This window comes from Sciurus carolinensis, chromosome 17 (genome assembly GCF_902686445.1).
Source record: "Sciurus carolinensis chromosome 17, mSciCar1.2, whole genome shotgun sequence".
In the NCBI taxonomy this organism is placed as follows: Eukaryota; Metazoa; Chordata; class Mammalia; order Rodentia; family Sciuridae; genus Sciurus; species Sciurus carolinensis.
Window position 1 is genome coordinate 28626291 of NC_062229.1, and position 22729 is coordinate 28649019.

A 22729-nucleotide genomic window follows, 5' to 3' on the forward strand; every position below is an offset into this window, starting at 1 on the left:
TACTTTGTTTTATGCATTGTGAAACTATGATTAGGGGCATGCACATTTAAAAATTGGTATATATTCCTGACCATTAGACCCTTGTATAAATATGAAATGTCACTTTTTATCTCTAGTTATGGTTATTTCCTTAGAATCTACCGTGTCTTGTATTAATTATACCAACTTTCTTTGCTTCCTGTTTGCATGGCATATCTTTTTCCATGTAACCTTCAACTGTCTGTGCCCTTATGTGTGGTTCTTGTAAGCATACTTTAAATACAAAGTGTATTGTGTGCTTGTGTTGTGTTTATATCCAGTTAAAGATCTTAATCTTTTACTTGAAGTATTTGGTCAATTTACATTTAATGTAAGTGTTGGTACATTTGTGCTTATATTTATCACGTTACTCTTTTTTTTTCATTGTTTTTTATTAACCTTTATTTTATATATTTATTTTTATGTGGTGCTGAGGCTCGAATCCCATGTCTCACACATGCTAGGCAAGTGCTCTACCACTAAGCTACAACCCCAGCCCCACCACATTACTCTTAATTTCTGCTCTTGGTTATTTCCTTCCCTCTTAGGGTTTGGATATGTTTTGCTCTTCTTTTTCTAGTTTCTTAATGTGGAAGCTTGGATTATTGATGTGTTCTTTCTTAATGTGAATATCTAGTAGTATAAATTTCCCTCTAAGAACTGCTTTAGCTACATTTCACAAATAATGATATGTTGTCTTAGTCATTTTCATTCAGCTACTAATATTCTCTAATTTTCCTTGGGATTTCCTCTTTGACCCTTGGATTATTTAAAGGTATGTTATTTAATTTCCAATTGACTGGAAAATTTTATGCTGTCTTTGTTATTAACTTCTAGTTTAATTCCATTATGATTGGGGCATGTTTTATATAGTTTCAATTATTTTAAGTTATTCGAGATTTGTTTCATGAAACAGAATATTGAATACAGTGGTGAATGTTCTTGGATTTCTGGAAAAACTGCACACCATTGTTGATACTCCGTAAGACGCAGTTGATTTATAGTGTTGCTCAGTTCTTCACATATTGGTTTGTGTTCTTATTGTTGTTGTTTTGTCTTTTTATCCTATTTGTTACTATGAGAGGAGTTTTGAAGTTTCCAACTACAATTTTGGATTGTTTGTTTTTCTTTTTAGTTGTCAGATTGTGTGTGTGTGTGTGTGTGTATGTGTGTGTGTGTGTGTGTGTGTAATTTCCATTGGTAGATGCATAAACATTTATCATTATGTTTTCTTGATGATACAATCCTTTTGTCAAAATGTGATGTCCTTATTTAATCCTGGTAATTTTCTTTGCTCTAAAGTCCACTTTACCTGGTATTAATATAGCCATTCTACAGCTTCCCTTCGATTTATGTTTGTGTGGTGTGGTAGCTCTGTGTGACTACACCAATAACCAAAATAATCAATGCATGCAGAGAAAGGTTTCGTTTGGGCTCACAGTTTGGGAAGTTCTCATCCATGATCAGTTGTCCTGTTGCTCTAGTCCTCTGGAAGCCGGGGAGGCATCACTCCATGGTGGGAGTGTGAGGTGCAGCAGACCCCCTCCTCTCATGGCCAGGAAGTGAGGAAGAGGAAGGGGCGGGGTCTCCTGTCTTTTTTGAGGATGTGCTCCTAGTGACTAAAGACCTCCTGCTGAATCCTGCCTCTTAAATAAGTTCCTTCCACCTCCCAGTAGTGCCAAACTGGGGGCCAAGCATTTAACAATGGGCCTTGGGGCACATTCCAGATCCAGACAATAGCACATGGTATATCTTTTTAAATTTTTTACTTTTAACCAACCTACCTCATTTTATTTGTATTCAGATTCTTTTAGACAGTTAACTGTTGGGTTATTTTTTTAATCATTCAGAAAAATCTCTTGCATGGAGATCATTTACATTTAATGTAATTCTTGATATGTTAGGATCTAATCTACCTTTTTATTTGATTTGTTTGTTTCCAGCATTTCATTTCCCTACTTTCTGTGTTTTTTTGCTGCCTTTTATGAAGCTACTTGACTATTTTCAGTATTACATTTTTATTTATCTACTGTCTTTTTTTAAAACTCTTTGTATAGTTTTTTTAGTGTTTGCTCTTTGGATTATAAGATTCTTTTCTCGGTGTACTTAAGATCAATATTTCTCCACTTGATTTGGAATAGGCAACCTGGCCACCTCCCTGGTTCCTTTGTCCTCCCCTGCTTCATGTCCCAGTTGTCCTTTATGCTACATGTACATATGCTGGGAATCTCAGTATGGTTTTTGCTATTCTATCATGAAAACTCTTTTAAGGGAAGGAGAACATCTTGTTACATTTACCATTTCTGTGGCTCTTCCTTCCTCCCCGATGTTCCTTTCCTTATGGTATCTTTCCTTTCTCTCTGAGGAACTTTATTTTAGGGCAGCTCTGCTTGTTATTTTCCCTTTATAGGAAAATGTCTTTATTTCACGACATTCCTGAATGATATCTCATTCCTGAGTCATATTTGCTATATGCAGAATTACAGTTTGATAATGCATTTATTTTAGCAAGATCAAGATATTCCACTCACTTGCTTCTGGTTTTTATGTTTCTCATGAGAAATCTACAGTAGTTCAAACCACTGTTGCCCTCAAATCCGTGCATCTTGGGTTTTCTATCTGCTCTCAAGATTCTTTGTCTTCAGCAAATTTGGTTCTGACAAATTTCAGTGTGAATTTCTCTGGATTTTTCTTGTTAGGGATTTACTCAGCATTCTTTGATCACACTCGGAATAGTTTTAGCTATGGTGTATTCAATGTTTTTTCATCCATTCATTCTCAGTCTTCTTATTCTGTAGCTTCAGTGGCACAAACTTTTGTCATTGGCACAAACAAGTTCCTGATAAGACTATTCATTTGTAGCTACAGTATGTATTCTCTCTGTTGCTCAGACTGGATGATTTCTGTTCATCCATCTTCAAGTTCACTGACTCTCTTATCTCCATTTTACTACTCAGTTGGTCTAGTGAGGCTCTCAAAGGCAGTTTCAGTTCTCAAACATCCATTTGGCTCTTCTTTTTGCATCTTCTATATTCTCACTGATACTTTCTATTCTAATGCTTCTTTTAAGAGTACAAGTGCTTGTTTGCATTTTTATAAAAAATTTAAAGTCTTTGTCAGATAATTCTAACATCTTTCATTGTATTTACTCTCTTGTATTGATTGCCTTATGTGACTGAGATGTTCATGGTTGTTTATATGCCAAGTAATTTTAAATTTTACCCTGATCATTGTGTGTTGTTTTTGTTCTTCTTGTTTTTTGTTTTTTGCAGTACTGGGAATCAAACCCAGGACCTTGAGCATGCTAGGCAAGTGCTCTACCATCACACCCTATCCTAGTCATTTAAAATATTACATTATAAGCCTCTGTCTTGTTGAAACCCCATTGAGAATATTGATATTTTTGTTTTAGCAAGCAATTATGCTGGTTAGGTTCAGCTGCAGGTTGGAACTGTCATTTCGAATCTGTTTCGAAGGATCTGCAGTGCTGTGTGGCTCTCTCTAGGATGTCCCTCCCCCAGGGGTCAGTCTGGGATGTGGACAGATTTATCTGTTAGGTCAGTTCTCCAAGTCTGGGGTCTGCCCTTAGGATCTGTTCCATGCCTGCCTAGGTTGGGAATGAACCCACAGGCTCCACAAACAGTGTTACAGAGTTGCATTCCTAAGCTCTTCCTCAGGAATCTCCCCAGTACTTTCTGGTTTCCTGGGTCTCCCATTTTTCCATCTGGTGAGAAACCGCCCATTTCCACAGTTGCACCACATCTGTCACCAACACTGGAAGAGCAGAGAGAAGGAGCTCTGAGGACCACAGATTCCTATTGCTGGTTGCTACTGCTGATACCAGCTGCCCCTGCAGCCCCCACAAAACTGCCCAGGTCCTAGGGTGCACCACAGTGGAGGAAAAGGAGCAGGAGGGGGTGGTCATGCACTCGAGGAGCTTTGGAGAATTGCCTTTTCACTCCTCCAGCTGGGTGTCCCCAGGAGCTGTCTGTCTGCCCCACTCTTGCTCCCCACTGGGGTGTGGGTTTGCTGAGTTTGGACTGGCCTGCACTGGAGACAAGGGGTAAACTCACCACCAGTTTGGTGGTGCTCTGAATTCAGGGTTTTCCCCAAATCTGCCCGTTGCTGTTTACCTTCTGGCGTTCTCAAATAGCCGGCCTGTGCATCCTGCTTAGGTTTGATAGTTGCACTCAGAGGTTCAGAAAGGGTGGCATGTGTTTTCTATCTTACCCAGAAATGGAACCCGATTGATATAATTTAAAGATTTTGTTTTCTAATTTACTCTTTGTATATAGAGTTGATGGTCTTCAGAGTTCAGCTGTGTGGTCAGATCACATGGTTTCAGTGTTTGTTAATGCCCACATTTATGTCAGCTGCATGTGATGCTATTTTTATCTCTTACTTGGATCGCACAGTTCTCACTGTATTTTTCTTTTGGCACCTTCTAACCAACCTGTGGGTAAGAGTTCTTTTATCATGTCTTTGCAACTTGTAGGGTGACTTCCTTGGAGTGTGGCCTCTGCACACATTCCCGTGGCAGGGCTGGCTGGGTGCAGTGAGCCTAGGTATGGCCCAGCTGAGCAGTCCGAGGGGGTCTGAGAACTCAGGTGGGAATCCACACACAACTCTGATTTGCCGTGCACCTTCGATATAGGTTTGCACTTACCTCAACATTCTTGAACTCCAGCTGACATTTTCAAACAGCAGTCTTCTGAGATCACCAAGTTGGGTATAATTTCAGAACAAATTTACATGCAGTTCTTTTAAGATGCAAATCTTTGCAGAAATCACAGCTGATGCCAGTTGAACTGGCAGCTGGTCTCTGGCACACTCAGGAAGTAGGAAAGGATCTCAGTGGAGGTGCAGATTCACTCACGTGGAGTTCAGGGTCCACTTTAAGGTTTAATTACCCTGTGGCCTTCTTGAGAACAAGGGAGATGCTAATCCAGCCTTGGTCACTGTGATCAAGTGGACAGACACACAACACTTGGGCAGTGAGGTCAGCTAACGCCAGCTGGGGTCAGCTTCATGGGGGAGGATCAAGTCCATGTGTATTCCTGCTGTGGCCCCTGAAGTTCACTAAGCCTCCATCACTGATTACCTAGGAAACATGGCCCATACTCACCTTGCAAGGCGAGGCTGTTGAGAAGCCTGAATGAGAACATTTGGGAAACTGCAGAGCCTTCTGAAATGTAAAGTGCCATACAGTGTTTATCACAAAAATATTTAACAATCTAAGATAAAAATAGGATGTGAATGTTGAATTAAGAAGAGCAAGTCTTGCCGGACAGAGTGGTGCACACCTGTAATCCCAGCAGCTCGGGAAGCTGAGGCAGGAGGATTGCAAGTTCAAAGCCAGTCTCAGCAATGTAGTCAGGCCCTGAGCAACTAAGTGAGACCCTGTCTCTTAATAAAATACAAAAAATGATGGGAATGTAGCTCAGTGGTTGAGTGTCCCTGGGTTCAATCTCTAGTATAAATGAATGAATGAATGAAGGAATGAATGAATGAATAAATATCTAGCTGGGTGTGGTGGCCTACGCCTATAATCACAACAACTGAGGCAGGAGGATTACAAGTTTGAGACCACTCTCAGCAATTCAGTGAGACTCTCAACAACTTAGAAGTTAAACTAATTTTAAAAGGTAAAAAATAAATAAAAAGGACTGGGAGCATAGCTCAGTGGTAAAGTATCCCTTGGTTCAGTCTTCAGTACCAAAAAACAAAGGATCAAGTCTAATAGCAGAAGTAAAAGTTCATTCCTAAAGCCTTCTGTCTCAGTCTCACAGGAGACGGACTTGTTCTTTGGTCAGGCTGAATTGAGGTCTGTGGGTGCCGAGGCTGGGTCAGTTCCCCACAAAGCCCCTTCCAGACCTGAGTTTGTGATTCTGCAGATGTGTGCAGCGGAGTCAGGGATGCCGAGTGAGCGCTCCAGCTCACTGATGATGAGCTTGGGCACACTTCCTGGGGTTTGGGTGTTACCTCCTCCCTCAGGCTCCTGAGATCCCCAGGCACCCAGAAGCATGATCCTTTTGTTCATGTGAAAGGGATCATGTCAGACTTAGAGCCCCAAGGACTGATTTCCAGTCAGTAGCTGGCCTGCTGGGTCCCATCACCGACAGTGGAGTTTTTGCCTTGACTGGAATTTTCGGAATTCCACACAGCAAGCTCTCCTGAGGGACCCACAGCAGGCACCCACCCTGAACCGGTCAATCCCAGCCCCAGTGGATTCCTTATGCCCACCCCAAAAGGTCCCATTTTCCTGCCTGTATCCCCATGGTCAGTAACACTCTGGGCACTGAGATTTGGGGGGCTGCAGACTGCCTGGAGGCGCACTTTCCAATGCCACAGGCAGCCATGGCACCATGTGGGCCTGACCCTCAGGCCCGCCCATCCAGTGAGGGCGAGTTAGGAAGGGCCAATTAATCTCCCTCTCTTCCCTGCCCCCTTGCAGATCACCTCCAATGAGAAGCACCTAGAAAGCCTCAAGAATGCTGGCAGCCTTCTGCGGGCTCTGGAGCGACTGGCTGCAGCTGATGGGTACGTGGGGCCCAGAAGGAGCCTGGAGACACTCTGCCACCCTGCCCTCCTCATTTCTTCCTACACCAGGAACTAGCACCGCCCACCCATCCTTGCCCACTGAGATACTTCAGTGTGGGGAGGGGCAATGTGCCCTCTCCCTGCTGGGAACCCCCGCTGGAGTGGTAGGAAGAGGGGAGCGGGATCAACAAGGGGAGAGAAGGTCTAAGCCCTGCCAAGGGAGGCAGTAGCCCCACCTGGCATGCCAGGAGGTTGAGTGGATGATAACCAGGTGGCAGAAGCAGTGAACCTGATGAGAGGCCGTGCCTGGCACATGCACACGTGTCCCCACGGCACCCCAGCTAGAGGCCTTGTCATTACCACCTTGTGGCCGTCTCGCAGGCCCAGCAGGGCTGGGGCAGAACTGGCAGCTCAGCCTGCTCCACAACACGAGGATCAGCTGAATCTTGCAAGGGCAAATTTGGAGCACAGACCAGAGCAATCAGACCCAGAAGCTGAGTGTGGGGTTAGATCAGCCTCCCGTGCCTCAGCTGGACAGTCTTTGTATCCTAGAAGTAAGGTCCCTATAGACCAGGGCAGGCCTGTCACCCAGGAGCCTGTGACACACTGAAGGCAGGCACTGGCATCTCAGCCCAGGATACCGCTGATGCTTGGCCGTGAGTGAGTCACTGGGAGGACTCACATGAGAGACATGCAGCCTCCCCACTGAACTCGTAAGGGGGTGGCAGGTTCAGCAGCCATCCCTTGGTCAGCTGGTGCCTCAGTCTGAAGTCAGTGCCACAGGTGAATGGAGCCACGTCTCCTCCCTCTGGCCATTGCCCCCAGAGCTGAGGGAAGTGGCCAGAGGTTGAACAGGCCACAGTCTCCTGAGCCCTGGCTGCTCTCCCCACCCTGGGGGAGGACCCACCCTCTACGAGGTGCCTGACCTTCATTCAGTGTGTGACATGGCATCAGAGTCAGGCATCCTGTGGTTTTTTCCTGAACCGTAGGGTTCTACCAACTGCTTGCTGTGTGTTTCGGGTTGGTATTCATTTGAATTAACACATGGCTGCTGTTGTCAAGGGGAGTCTGCACGGTGGCTCTGCTGCAGCTAGCCTGTCACACAGGATGCCGGAGTGTGGGGAGGACACCAGCTCTTGGCCTGCTCCAGCCCTTTTTCCTCCTTTGCTGAAAACAGATTAGTAGTTTTTATTCAGGTTTTCCTGTGAGCCTAGGAAGGCTGTCCTGGAGGCCAAGGGTCCCTTCCCACCTTGCTGGGCCCGGGTGGTGCGAGTGTGGATAGGCTGCTGGGGCCAGGTTGCACGTCTGCTGCTCTGGTCTGTGGGTACCCATGGATCCTGGCCTTGTGGAGAGTCGTGGTGTAGCCCCCGCAAGCAGGGCACTGGGGGTGGGGGAGCCATGGAGGAGTGGAGTTTGACAGATGGCTCCTGAGAGCCCTGCTCTCCCATGTCGGCCTTCGTGGGGCTCCTCACCTGCCCTGAGGCCAGAGCTAGCACATGTGCTGGACCGATACGGGCGAGCTAGACCCAAGTGTGGCTCAGACTGTTCCACAGGTGGTGGCCTCTCCTGCACCCACACACATCACTCTGGCAACCAAATGTCTACACCAGGTAAATCTCGCCTCCGTTGGGCTTTGTTCAGCTGGCCCAGCCAGAGTGGGTGGCAGTTCTCAGTTCTGATGCTGCCCTGCTGGAGGCCGGTCTGCTCTCCTGGCCAGCCCCTCTGGGGCTGCTCTGGCAGGCGGGGTGGGCAGCCTGGCCCCACCAGACCAGCCTGGGCTCAGCCAGGAGCAGGCTGGAGTTCAAAAGCATTCCCGCTGTTCCTCCAGGCCTTTGATGCACAGAGCAGGAATTCATGGCACCCTCCCTGGTTGCAGCCCCATCCCACTGCCACCCTTGTCTTTCATGTGACACCCCCACCCAACCGTTTATTTGGTAACAGCTCTATTTCTGTGCTGTCAAGAGTATGCCATGAGCTAATTTTACACTTCAAGGGTCAGTGCTCTGTGAATGTCATTCTTTTCTTTGCTAACAGTTGCTAAATCATAGGTTCACAAGTGTCTCAAACAATGTGCTCGGGTGACCAAGTTTCCATTTTAAGTTTTTAATTGCACTTCTACACCTCTGAGAGTAGGAAAGCCAAATCTCCTGGCTGACTGGCCAGAACTGGCAAAACAGAGCTGGACAGGTCAGTGAGGATGCAGAGTGGCTCTAGGATCTGCAGGACTGCTCCAGGAAGGAGCTGGGAAGGTCCATGGAGGGTGCAGCTCGGCAGTCAGGGCTTACAGTGCAGTAGCAGTGCTTCTGACAGGATGAGTGAGGCCCAGGCCTAAGTTAGGGACACCAGCATGGCCACTTCTGAGACCCACCAGGGCTGTGAGCTGCAGGGCTCTCACCTCATAGCCTCAGAGCAAGAGTTCTTATTTCTATTTCCCAGGGAGGTATTGTACAGAGGCAGCTCTAGGAAGCAGCTGTTCCACCAGGTGCTTAAGTGAAAAGGACAACCCCTTTCACTGAGGCCTTTTACCCCACACATGCCTGTTAAGTCTGTCTACTTTGGTCTTTCTCACAGTTTATCTGTTGACAATGTGGTGGCTTCCTTGGCCCTGGAAATTCTCCAAGCCGTGGGGATGAAGCAGGAAGGCATTTAGCGCAGGACCACTCTGCAACACCAACCTTTGGCTGCATGGGTAAGGTCCTCTCCGAGTCATTTGCCACATCACCAGCCACAGCTGGGCCTGGACCTAATAAAGTCAGCTGAACCCAGAACCTGAGACTGAAGTTCTCTCACTAACTCTGGGCCCTAGAAAACTGACTTAGAATGGACTTGTTTGCTTCCCTAAGATGCATCTGGGAAGCCCAGGCTTGCTAGCTATCATCAGAAATTCTCTCCACGTGGGTCGGGTAGGCCTCCCCTAAAGCAGGCCATAACCTGTGGTAATGAAAAAGGGACAGGAACAATTCTGGGTTTGCTGCTCAGTGGGGAAGAACTGAAGGGCAAGGCCAGGTAGAAATGTTTTCCCAGCTCCAACTCCAGAGCAAGCCTCTGGAAGCTAGTTTCAGCCTCGTCTTCCTCCTACTTTGCCTGCTTGGCATTTCTGTTTCAGGGACAAACTGATTTCCGTAGTCCTGGGGAGAAGTGAGCAAGACTTACTATACTAACCAGCATAGACAGGCTGAGTTTGTGTACAGGGATGCAAAATGCTCAAGAATGCTGGCTTCCTAGAAGGTACGCCCAACTAGGTGGAATGATGGCATCATGATCATTCCCCAACGCTTTCTTACCACCTGCCACCTTAGCCTGGAAACCTCGCCAGCTTCTGCTTCATATTCTCACACATTAAGCCATATATTGTCCTGCAGATTAAACAGTTACCTGGTGTGCACTGTGGAATAATGCAGGACTGTCCTGGGGAAGGCTTACTCTTGAATCTGTAAGGTAGGGTTGGGTCCTAGGCAGCTTCAACTAGACAAGTTGAGATCATCCCTCTCTAGGGCCTCATTTTCTCCATCTGAAAAATCAAAGGGCTAGACTAGATCAACGGCTATTAACCCTCTCCTGACTCCAGTCCTACTTCTCTTGGGAGGGGAATTTGCCCCCTAACACACATTGCCCAGGTATATTCTGTCCAGGCAGCAGTTACCTGGAGGTGGAATGAGTGGGACAGGCAGGATATGGTATGGTCACCCTGTCACCAACATCACTTTGACGGTCATCTGGGTCATTTGCCAGTTTCCATTTGGCTATAATGAAAACACCAGCTCTAAAGCTCCATATGTCCATTACCTTATTTAATACCCACTACAGCCTGCAGAGCAGGCCTTCTTAGCTTCCTTCACAGACGAGGAAACTCAGGGAAACTTGCCCACACGCCCCACAGCTTGGTTGAATTGGAGATCGTGACTCTAGAGCCCTCGTATCCCTCAACAGGTATTCAGAACTTGCTATGTGACTCAGTGTCTACATCCCACCCAGGAACACAGGCAGTTTCCTTTGACCTCGCAGAGCCTGCTTCATGTCCATGGTGAGAAGGCCTCACGGATTTAAGTCCTGCTAGGTGAGGTGCCTATGGCTCAGGCCCAACTGCATCTGCCAGTAACTGGTGGAGCAGCCAGAGGCCAGGATCAGCTTCAGGGGCTTTGCCTGTTGGGTCCAGAGAACAGGCACAGGTCTCCCCGTTTTCTTAGACCTCCACTCCTCCTTTTATTTCACTTGTTCCTGGGGGAACTACCTTAAGGTGCAGGGTGTGGAGTCTTCCCAGAAGTATTTCAGAGCAATGAAAGAGTCTTCTTTCCCCTTTCCATTTGAGCATGGAGTAATCTTCAGTATTTCACACAAAACAGGAAGGTGTTTAGTATTCCAGAATCACTGTGTTGATTGGACCACTCCTGGCCAGAGTTCAACAGCACTGCCTGTGTACTCCCTGCCCCCCACAAGCCCCAACATTTCAATTTACAGGAAAGAGCCTATGGCACCTCCCCCTCCCCAGGTAGGGACTATTCTGGTTTTCGTAGTCATCTAAGCGCTTTGCTTTTTTTTAGTTTTATCATCTTATGAATACTTTCCTTAAAATAGCTTGTCTCTCCCTCCTTTTTCAAATCAAGTCCTACAGAATGCATTAGTAAATTGCTTGTTCAGTATTGTGTGAGAGCTATAAACTGTAATGTACTCACACCCATATTGTGTGAACCTGTGGCTCTTTTATTGTAGTATGTGTTTTGCATGAACAAAGACACCAGGACACATGGGCTTGCAGTGTGGACTGTCAGTCACACCATGCTCTGGAGACATCCTGGAGTTTTGAGGGAAGAGAAAAAAATGGGTACTGATACTACCTTACTACCTTTATTTAAAACCCTGGTATTTTGGTGTAACAGGTATTTTTCTGGCCATCTAATAGTTCTACACCTTTATGAGTTTTCCTCACTGACCTATGCTACTTTCCAAGTGCCTACATCCTAGTTTGTCCCATTAATATACATTTCTAATCCTGTGCCAACAGCAGCCCACTACCTCTTTCAAGTTAGGCTTGACAGCTATAAGAATAAGGCTTTCTCTCTTTAATTGTCTTGGTTATTCACTGCCCTTAGTACTTCTAAGTATATTCCAGAACACCCTGCTGAATCAGTTTTTAAATGAAACTTCAAAAAATATGGAATTAGTCAAAAGTCCTGAAAATGTTGTCTAGCTTAAAAGTTCTTTAACCCATTTTGTCCCAGATGTGGAACACCTATAGAAAGTCTATATAAATACTGTTAATATTGATATGTAAGCTCTAGATTATCATTTTCAATCTACTTTACTGCACCTATGTCAACTTGGGACTTAATGAGTTAAATATAACACCCTGGCATGGTTTCTTTATGCTAACATAAAGGCTGAACTCAAGATGTCAGTGTTAACCTACCAGTGTGTTCCTTCAGTACTGGCTGATTGTCATGTCTGAAGCAAAACCTGAAACCTTCCACCTCACGGTTACATGAGTGTTTCTCCTACAACCCCAATTACATTTTGTCCATAGTGGAGAATGTTTTTATGAATAAAGTATTCACAAAAAAATCTTCCCTAGATGAAGCTGATTTGAATGCATGTTTGTCAGTCACTATTTTAAACACAGTGAATTGAACAGGTTTCCTTAAAGCATGAAACAGTTTCACTTTTTACAAGCTAAAACACAAGTCTTAACAGGTCTGTCCTGAGCAATGAACCTTATCAAGACCTACCACCAGGATGACTGGCTCATCTGGCAGATGGTGTGGAAAAAGGCCTGTTCTGGTTCTCTGATTATGTCCAGATAAACAACGACACTTAAACATGCTTAATTATCAGTTCAAAGTGGAGCTAAAGAAATCCCCTTCTCTGAATGAGTCACGCTTGTGTGAAGGTGCTTGAAGTTCAAATTCCTATACTTTTAAAACATACATTTTACCTTAAAGAAATGAAACCATCTAAAGAGGATGCTTATTTGGCTTTCAGCTTTCTCTATTTCTTTTAGCTCAGTGTAGCTCAAAGACAAGGTACCCAAATGCCTTTGAACTGAGGAGGCCTTTGATTACTTGAGCAAGATTAGATACATAACCACACCAAGAGGCTAGGCAAAAGGGAGTACTTGTGGCCATGAGCTTTGAGCTCTTTTGTTAGCAGTAACAGAATCACTCCTCTCTCAAAAGCCCAGAATCAATCACAATGTTTGAAGCTAAAATACATTGGGGCGGGGGGGGGGGGTGTATGTAGTTTAACCCAGGGCCAAGTACTAAAGAAACTTGGCAAATAATCCCACATACAGGTAAGGTCCTCTCTATCATTATAACTTAAATTATTACTTCACTATGTGAATTTTGCTCAGCATGAAAGTAAGCTAAATAAACTTATTACCCTCGCAAGGCACTTATCAAGAAAAAAAAAAAAAATGACACAATCGAATGAATTAAAAGTTTAATTCTGAACCATTTTTATAACCGTATTTTCTCTTGAAGCATCGTATCACAGCAGGTTACAACAACTTTGGGATAAAAGGCAACTGGTAAACTGTCCAAAACAAGGTTCCAAATAACACCTCTTACTGATTTACCCTACCCATACATATCCCAAATAAAGTTTTTGATCAAAAACATGAAATAGATCCACCTGCTTATTTTAAGCATATTAAAAAGGAAACTAATTGGACCATTTCTATTTGTCTATTTTATACAAAAAAGGCTACACAATGTTACACTTTCTTCAGATTACAATTAGAGTGATTATGAATTAGTGTTCTACACCATTACTCAATTCTTAAAAATTAGAAATTGCTGTAGCAGTATTCACTATAACATAACACTACAAGAGACTTAAAAAAAAAACTAACAGTTACTGCAAAAAAAAAAAAAAAAAAAAAAAACCAAAAAAAAAGAAGAAAGAAATTAAAGAGCTACTTCAAAGCAAGCAGAGTCAGTACCATTACAGATATTTAAAAAAAAAATGTTTTTAACAAGCAAGGCTAGGGTTTGATAAATTCCATCTTGTGATCCATTCTTGTGCATTCTTCACTTCTTGAGTCACTCCCAAAATCCATTTGTATTGTTACTCCTCGACCAAAAAGGACCAGAACAAAAAGTTTACTTCAATTGTTCCCATAGGAAACTCAGCTTGGTTAGTGTGTCAGGCACTTTCTGAGATACCAGCCCACCCCTCGAGCCCTCTCAGCAACTCTACAGGCCAATCACAATGCAAGTTCAGACAATACAGCTGTATAAAGAGAGAAAGGCTGCTATTAATGTTTAAAACAGCAAATGTTACTCATTTGAGTATTAAGTTGCAAAAGCTGTGGCAAAAAACATTAAAGTTAATAACTTCCACACATGATCACATAACAACCAGAAATCTGAGAACATTCAAATGTTCCAAGACATCTCCTTTCAAAGTATATATCTTTGTGGCAGATTTACAAATAGGCCTAAACCACTCCCACCCTACCAACCAAGTCTTTCTGAAGTTCTGTAGGCAGAGTAAAAGTATTTTACCCAAACTGGCTTTTTTAAACTTCTTACCTAAAGGATGATTTACAGGTCAGTATCAAACCAGGCCAGCTGATTGCTGTCACCCGGAGGCAGCCCGTCCATGAGGTCCTGGGCATGTCCCAGATCTGGCAGCCCATCAACTGGATAGTCAGCACCAGGGTGATGGCCACCCATCTCATGCTCCATCATGGGGTCCATACCCAAGGCATCCTGGCCATATCCACCAGAGTGAAAAGAACGATAGCTGGGATCTAGAAAATTTGGGATGGCAAATTTGGGAGAGAAAATTGGAGAGAAACACACAGGTTGACACTGAGCTTAGGGAGTCAAAAGTTTGGTAGCTAGTTCATCAGCAGTCCTTTCTAACCTCTTGAACCTCTAGCTTTCTTGAGCCAAGCAGTGACTCACTGTAGGCCTCAAGAGACAGGCCACCCGTGAGACCACACAAGCCATGTCTTTCACCAGAAGCACACCAGCAGTTTCCAGTCATACTATCCACATACTCTTAGAACACTCTGCTTTATTACCCTGGAAGAGACTTAAGGTGCCTGAGGAAAAAGCAGCAACCTACTGTGTCTGGCCACTTAGGCATTGATTAGGGAAGTACAAGGAGATCTGACAAGGGTAGTTTTTAGGTTATACCCACAAAAAAAAAAAACAAAATTCAAGACCTTCATTCCAATGACACCTTAACAAGTTTTTTAAGGATTGATGTTTATCTACCATGGTAAGAAGGCTACAAGTTCCAGCGTTTAGGTAAAACCAGATGAGATTATGAATTTAAGGGCGTTAGGATTAGTAGTCATCTACTCTACCCTTCATCTTCTTTACCTAGATTTGAATTAGCTTTTCAAAAATACAACTACCTAAGTACCCATGCTTATGGATACAGACAGATTTGCAGACAAAGGTTATTATGGGTTCTCTGACCAAGAAAAGGGGAAGAAGAAAAAAAAAAAAAGCCAGGCAAACTGGAACATCCCGCACTGCAAAGGCCCAGAAGTGACATGTATTTGGTGGTATGATCCTGCTGCATGCTCAGTGTGTGGTTCAAAATTCCCTGTGCTCCACTGAAAGATACTATTGCCGACTCTAGAATTTAAGAACTGCCTTTAGGTGCAGCCACTACTTTCCTGCCAACACTGGTTTCCCGGTAGAGCAAACTAGCTCTGTCATAAAATTTTAGAACTTTATCCTGATCTGAAGTTAAATATGGAGAAATATGAGATACATACCATCTTGGCGGTATCCAAGGGGTTCTCCCTGGGCACCGATATCAAGTCCAAGATCAGCAGTCTAGATGAATGAGTACAAGGTAAGGAAAAATGAAAATTCCCAGTTTATACCTCTAGTATTTTTTGAAGATTACAAAAGACAGAAAACAAACATTACAAAAACACTTCAAAAGTGGAAGTCCTTCAAACATCACCCCCTCAAAGATATTATTTTTAATTCTGTGTGCAAAGAGAAAACATTTAACTCTTTAAATATATTAAGCACTCACTATATGCAAAACACTGCTTTTGGTGCTACAAATACAGCAATTAACCCAATGGGCACAATGTCCCCATGCCCCCTCCAAGAACTGTTGACAAAACATACTGTAGAGAAAAGAGATGATTTTTTTTAACCTAACCAGCTAGAAGAACAAAGTTGCCATTAACTGAGACAGACTGTAAGAACAGGTTTGGGATAAAGAGTGGGTGGGGAAAGCTAAGGTCTCAAGTTGGAACATGTTAATAAGATGCCTATTAAAACCCCAACTGACACATTACTCACTTTTTGGCAATCTGAGGATTTTTTTTAACCTACCAATATCTCTTTCATTCATTCAACAAATATAATTCACTGTATGACTGTGTGCTGCAGTTGATTATTATGGGATGGGTAAAATAGACTTTCAGGTTAGTTTTAATTTTGTTTATACTACAATGTTTCAATGAATACCCATACTGAGGAAAAATACTGAAAATGTTTCTACTTGAATTTGTTATGGATATGAAAAACTGTTAAAAAAGAAATACCAATAAACTGATTTCAATGAGCTGCTTAACACTCTTTCCTTCTACCCTTTCTCAAAAATCATATGATAAACTTTTTTGTCTTTCTTTCTTCCTTATGAATTCTAAGGGACAACTTCTGAACTGCTTACTTCTTCCTTGCAGACAGCATCGAGGTGACCGACACTTAATCCAGGGATATCATCAATGCAAATGAACACGTACTGCGTGTTGCAAACAATCTAGCAATCTGCTCTAGCAAACTACCAAATCAATGTGAACACATTCGCCTACCTCATTCCAAGCCATAGGCTCTGTTCTGAAGAGGGAACTGGTCAGCTCAACCGAAAGCCGTTTCTTATAATCTTGTGGCTTATCCTCAGACATTCGAAATAGAACAGCAGCTGCATACGTTGCTGGGAAAGGAAGGGGAAAATAGCCCTTGAGGAAAAGCTGAGGCCGTACCATCCGTACATATCCACTAAAGGTTTCTGTTCCTTTTCTACTTACCTACGCCTTCGTTCCTAGAGTGAAGTAATTCTGTCAGAGGAGCTGTGGCTCCCTCTGCTTCAATAGCTTCTGCAGCCTCCTTGTCCTGAGCAAGTTCACAGAGGACCCCTGCAGCTACTCTTTGGATATTTTCAATGGGAGAATAAAGCAGCTAAGGAGAAAAAACATAAACAAGAACTAATTAAATCTAAAATTAAAAGCATGGCAAGCACCCCACTGTGGTGTAAACATTCCCAATTGGAGTGTAAGCAGCATTCACATTGGTTTCAAATTATACTCTGTGAATTTAGGTCTAGAACACTGGAATTCTATCTAGAATACTTTGAGCTACAAAGTCTTTCTTCAGAGGCAATATGAATCTAAGATTTAGAAAAACCAGAGTTGGTCGTGCCTGTGCCCTGGCAGCCAGCTCTCTATCCCCCAACCCTAAAAATGTAATGTGAAGTTTCCTCCCTCTTCTTGAGGCTCTAGTTCCAGTGTTTCTCCTTCTAATGACAAAGAAAAATGAAGGGCATTTTCATAAAATTAAGAACTGGCGTCTATTTTGGTATCTTTAATTTAAGAAATATAAAATCTAGACCCAGAACACCTCACTTAAAAAGAAACATACCTGCACAAACAATGGAATGGTATTTAGTCCTCTGATTACAATTCGGTTGTGAACATCCCGAGCTAGAATGTGAAGAGCTCCAGTACAACCTTCAACTATTTCTTCCATGCGGACACCCTCCTACCAAAAGAAATATGTTTAACAAATAGGGTACTGTCCTCCCTGAAGTTTATAAAACTTGAAAAGCTTTTCATTCTAAATAGCAATTACTAGCTATAATTATTCATATTACATACTCAAAGGTCCCCATAATCTACAATTAGTTCAGGAATAAGGGAGGATTCCATTGTGTGAAACGTCAAAGGAGCATTCCCGCCACCCCTGCAGCACTAATTCCAAGCAGCACCCCTCCTCCATATCTAGGGCTGTGCACAAAGCAAGTAGCCCTCTCTATCTATGGGTTCCATTATCTGCAGATTCAACCAACCATGAATCATTAACATATGAAGTTAAAGAACTGAACCTCTACTGAACAAAATAATTTGTCATTATTTCCTAAACAGTACAGTATAACTATAATGTATATGCATTAGATACTATACATGACTTAAAGACTAAAGTATGGAGGAGGATGTGTATACATTCAGTACTGGAATCAAACCCTAGGGATACCAATAACCAATTGTACAACTTCTTTATGCCCTGATTCCCAAAGATAACTTTTTTTTTTTTTTTTGCAGTGCTAGGGATCGAACCCAGGGCCTTGTGCATGCAAGGCAAGCACTCTACCGACTGAGCTATCTCCCCAGCCCCCAAAGATAACTTTCTTACAATAAGACACCAACCAAACTGGGTAAGAGGTCTGTAAAAAGAGATGACACACAGAGTAGTGTTCGGACCATATAAATACAACCTCTTGCTATTTTCCTTATTTTTGTACATTTACATGTATTTGGTGAAATGATTTAGTTTCACTACCAAATGCTAAAATTCTACTGAGCTTCAGAGGAAAATCCACTGCTCATGTCTACCAAGACTATTTCAACAAATAAAAACTATATAAGAGAAGGAAGTTAGCTTTTGTAAAGTGTTTACTAGCTGCTTTCTGTTTCTAGGTTAAAGTGTTTTTTAAATTTATGATTCTTTCATTGGCTTTTATAAACAACTTTCTTTTTAAGAGATTTAAAATACAAGGTTCCCTCTGCATTCTATTAAGCCACCCCATAGAGGTGGGTCAATAACAAAATAAAGAAAGCAAAGCCACAATATGAATGAATACACAGAACAATTAGCAATATGGGAGTCCCCAGATCTTTTCTGGTAGGGTATATGCCTTTGTTTTAAAGTCATCTAATCTAGTCCCAAGTTTTCAATTCTGTGAATATTGCAATGAAACTGACACAGGTGCATTAAAGTAGGCTGGAAATCATAATCTAGAGCTTATATATTTAAAATTATAGTCTTATTCTTACTATTATGTAGTATATATTATGCAATTATACCTAAGTTTTTATAGGTGTGTTCCACATCTGAGACAGGGGACAAAATGGATTAAACAAGAAAACTTTTTCAAGGTCTGAATCTTGAAGATCTCAGGAATCAGAAGTGTTTTTATCTTTACAAGATTACACACCTAAAGTTAAGTTTTAAGACTCCAACTTGACATGAAAGCTTTAGACTGAGCCTATTATGGGTTAAGGTTTCAGAAACTGTATTACTTATTCTTGAAATCTGTCTGTGTTATGTTCTTTGGTCTATGAAAATAGTTTAAAACCTCTCACGGAAGAGACAGTAAAAAGACCTGTAAAATATTTATAAGCAAAACTCATCTTGTAGTGGGGATAAGAAGCTCTAAAATCAGACAGACTGGTATTCAAATGAGGGCTCTATTGGATTTCCTTAGGAGGTAAGCCTCTGTATGCACTGAATGAGAGCATTCATTAAGTGCCTTAACCCTACAGTAGCAAATTACACTCCTACACACTCTGCCTAAGAACATGCTAAAAACATGTCCAAGAAAATGTTACTAGGAGTCACACTACTTCTTTATAGGAACATTTTAGGTTTTTTCATCATTGGCAATCCTGCAAGGAGGGTTGGGAGAGCCAATAACTGAGGAAGTTTTAATCCACTGGATTTATATACATTCCTTTATGCCAGGTATCACAGTAAGATTTACCTACCACAAACTGCTGCTGTGTTCCACCCATCGAAGTGCGACGCTGGGTATCCTGATGTGCACGAACAAGCAACTGAACTAGTCGTGGAATGGCACCCTGCTCACGCAAAGGTGCGTGATTTGCTGGACAAAGGGCAAGATTTCGAATCAATCCAACAGTAGCCTACAGATAAGAGAGAAAAAAAATGGCACCCAAATCAACAAAATCATTTTTTTAGCCTAAAATTATCATTAAAACTATTAACTAAAAGTAGCAATGACCACACAATATTTCAGAATCCAAATCCCATCCCACCCACATTTCCTAAGGAATATAATTCTTATTTATATAAATCCTTCTATACCTAGACAGTCATCCAGTAGCTAGAGGTGGTTCTTTTCAATTCTGACAACATTCTATTTTAACAACACACCTTAATCAGAGGCCAATGGGATGGTGGATGTAGGAGTTTAACCACAACTGGTAGTCCATAGTGAAGGCGAACAGCATTTTGGGCCATCTCTGCTTCTTGGTGTCGGCTAGTCAGATGACGAAGAGCACAGATGGCAGGCTCAGTTATGTCCTCCCTGTCACCAGCACGAAGGACAGTACGTACAAGAGCCTCTATGCCACCCACTTGACACACCATCATCTTGTTCTTGTAGTTATTGCAAGTGAGGTTAGAAAGAATTCCAGCTGCACAGGTAACCACATTTATATCATCTGAACCCAAAAGCTGAACAAGAGTCCCAAGAAGACCTTCCATCCCTTCCTATAGAGAAAAAACAGATGCTTAGTACATATTCATCTAAATCCTATCACCAATGCACCAGTTGTCTCAGAATTTACCTGTTTAGTTGCAGCATCTGAAAGATTCCTAAGAGTCCAAAGACAGTTCTGAACAAGACGTTGACTTGGATCTGTCAGGTGAAGTCCTAATGCTTGCATTCCACCTAGAAAATTACAAAGGATATAATGCAATGGCCATTAGCTAGATGTTCCTGACAGCTCTCAGTGTCTTCTCTAGTCACAGAAGTCTCCCTCTTTATTTTCAAAGCCAATCTCTCCACCTCCTTGAGTACTTTATTCCTCTAATTTTCCAGGACGTTCCTCAGTTTTTCTTATACAATTTACCTCACAAGTGACAACTTCTGTCAAGTAGCTATTGTTCCTTTCCTTTTCCATAGGGAAAATGTCTTCACTATCTTCACTGTCCCCCTGTAGGTGATAGTTTTACTACTTCTTTCTTTTCATCCATGTAGTTATTTTAAAAATATTTATTTGGTACCAGGCTGTTCTGACCTAAACATACACTAACTAGTATGATGGAGGCAGCACATACTATACAAATATACAATTAATAACTTAAAATATAGGTGTTAAGCACTACAAAGAAAAGCAACACAAGATGGGGGGGGCACAGTGCAATTTTAAGGAGGTAATTAGGTCACTTCAGTGGGAGGGTGACATCTGAGACCCTATCTTATAATAAACATCACTGACTCCAAAATATATTAGCCCAATGTTTGCATTTTCCATCATTTATTCCAGCAAAGGCATAGAAAAAGAAATCCAATCCCCATATACAAGTTTAACTTTACCCATCTCTCTTTACCTAAACTCACTTCTGAATGCAGCAAGAGACACTTTCCCTTATTCATTTGCCAGGTCTATTTTATTTCCTCAAATCAGGCTTAAGCCTACTTACACAAATAAAATTTAGTCTACCTTCCCAATAAAACAAAGATCATCCCTCCCAGATTCCTTCCTTTCAGTAGCTCCATCTACAATGACCTGCATAAGACTGATGACAGTATTTGTTAAATGATTTCTTTTTTCCTCCAAGACTTCATGCCCTCCCTCAGAGTTATGAACTCTAACAGAATGGATCTTAACCCCAGATGCTCATTAGAATGGCCTGAAGAGACTTTAAAAACACACATCCATTCTGATTTGCAGGTCTAGGGTGAAAGTCCCAGGCAGATAACTTTGAGGCATACCCTGTAGACACTCCCACTTCTCTTCCTGCCCTTACCTTTATACACAGAGAACTTCTAAAATCTCTAATTCTGCCTTCACTTGCATCTTGGTACCAACTTCCCAGACACCTACTGACTTTTCAGTCACTCTGAATATGCCAGCTTCTTATTTTGTTTTAAAAAAATCAAAAACCAGCAATTCCTTCTGATAGTTTCATTTGTCTTCATAGTACCTTAGCTCTCCTCGCCACAAACCATTTTTGGTTGCTCCCTTAGTCCCTGTATTACTGATTCTTTCAGAAGTCTCAAGCATTGACAAATTTGCTATGTATCTTTAAATGTAAAGTATTTTATTCCTATAAGCTTATAAAATCTCAGTGATCTGGTCTTCTTAACTTTTGGTCACACTGTTGATCCACACAATGTTAGTATTAATATTCAAAAGCATTGCTCTGGTGCTATGCCACTGCTCAACAACCAAAGTTTCTCTTTATCTTTAAGATAAGGGCCGAATTCTTTAGTATAATCTTAGGGAACCCTTTAGAACTCAGATCCCTCCTATCCTTCCAAATTAACTTAAGTTACATCTGTGGTTCCAAAACCAGGAATAAAGCATACAACTCCAGGAACAGATAACATGCCTAGAAAGTCCTGCATGGTATCATCCTGCTAGTTCATCAACCTGTTCCTGGGACATTCACCCCATTACCAAATTCTACCTAGCTACACTTTCTTCTTCGGCACCTAGAGCTCCACAATCTCTTTTCTACTCACAGTATATGCTTCTTTCTCTACCTTCAAAGCATTTGCCACCACTACTCCCATTTAGACAACAGAGAGGGCTCCTTCTTATTCTGCAGTCCCATTTAACATTTTCTTCGCAAGAATGCCCGTTCCAATTACAGTTCGACTTGCCATTAATTCTGTTTTTACTATTTGCTATTACTTCTCACATAATATGCATTCCAATTTATAATCAATCACCTCATATTTTTGCTTATTTCTGCCACATTGCCCAGAGTGTGAGAATAAGCACAGAAACCATACCTGTTACCCATGGTATACCATGTGCCTAATACATTACTTAAAACACCTTAGGTGCTAAGTGTGTTCAGAATAAACAAACATTAGAATAACCTGGTGGAACTTCTTAAAAAGAAGATTCCTAGGCTTCTATTCCATAAATTTCCAGCTACCTACAGCCCTTTTGTCATTTCAAATGAGTTGTTTATCTTGATTTAAAAAAAAAAAAAAAGATCAGGGCTGGGGATGTAGCTCAGTTGGTAGAGTGCTTGCTTTGCATGCACAAGGCCCTGGGTTCAATTCCCAACACCACCAAAAAAAAAAAAAAAAAAATTTCAGGGATTATGATTATGTTGATTATGTTAGCCTAAATTATATGTATTTTTAAACAAGTACCACAGGTATATCTGGAAGAGCTGACAGAATTTACATCCTCTTGTTCTATGAACAT

At 42.2% G+C, this 22729-nt stretch overlaps 2 protein-coding genes across 9 annotated transcripts in view; one reads left to right on the plus strand and one right to left on the minus strand.

The window, feature by feature from the left end:
- Ulk4 (unc-51 like kinase 4) overlaps positions 1-16772 on the plus strand; it is a 623492-nt gene extending 606720 nt beyond the window's left edge. For 2 of the 6 annotated variants that reach the window (XR_007105971.1, XM_047532458.1), the window contains 2 exons: positions 6473-6558; positions 9130-9932. Coding sequence is in view for 5 of the 6 variants with exons in the window: in XM_047532458.1 (XP_047388414.1) it covers positions 6473-6558; positions 9130-9208 (165 nt within the window). In the remaining variant the exon portion in view is untranslated. Of the gene's footprint in view, positions 1-6472; positions 6559-9129; positions 9933-10488; positions 11634-16222 lie in introns of those variants that run through there. The other 4 variants (XM_047532454.1, XM_047532455.1, XM_047532456.1 and 1 more) reach the window with 3 other exon arrangements.
- Positions 12977-22729, minus strand: part of Ctnnb1 (catenin beta 1) — a 33449-nt gene continuing 23696 nt past the window's right edge. The window contains exons 8-16 of one of the 3 annotated variants that reach the window (XM_047532463.1): positions 20126-20229; positions 19710-20048; positions 19301-19459; positions 17178-17297; positions 16568-16718; positions 16352-16473; positions 15293-15353; positions 14088-14308; positions 12977-13626 (exon numbers count right to left, since the gene is read on the minus strand). In XM_047532463.1, the coding sequence (XP_047388419.1) occupies positions 14100-14308; positions 15293-15353; positions 16352-16473; positions 16568-16718; positions 17178-17297; positions 19301-19459; positions 19710-20048; positions 20126-20229 (1265 nt within the window). In that variant the 3' untranslated portion in view covers positions 12977-13626; positions 14088-14099. Of the gene's footprint in view, positions 14309-15292; positions 15354-16351; positions 16474-16567; positions 16719-17177; positions 17298-19300; positions 19460-19709; positions 20049-20125; positions 20230-22729 lie in introns of all 3 variants that reach the window. The other 2 variants (XM_047532462.1, XM_047532461.1) reach the window with 2 other exon arrangements.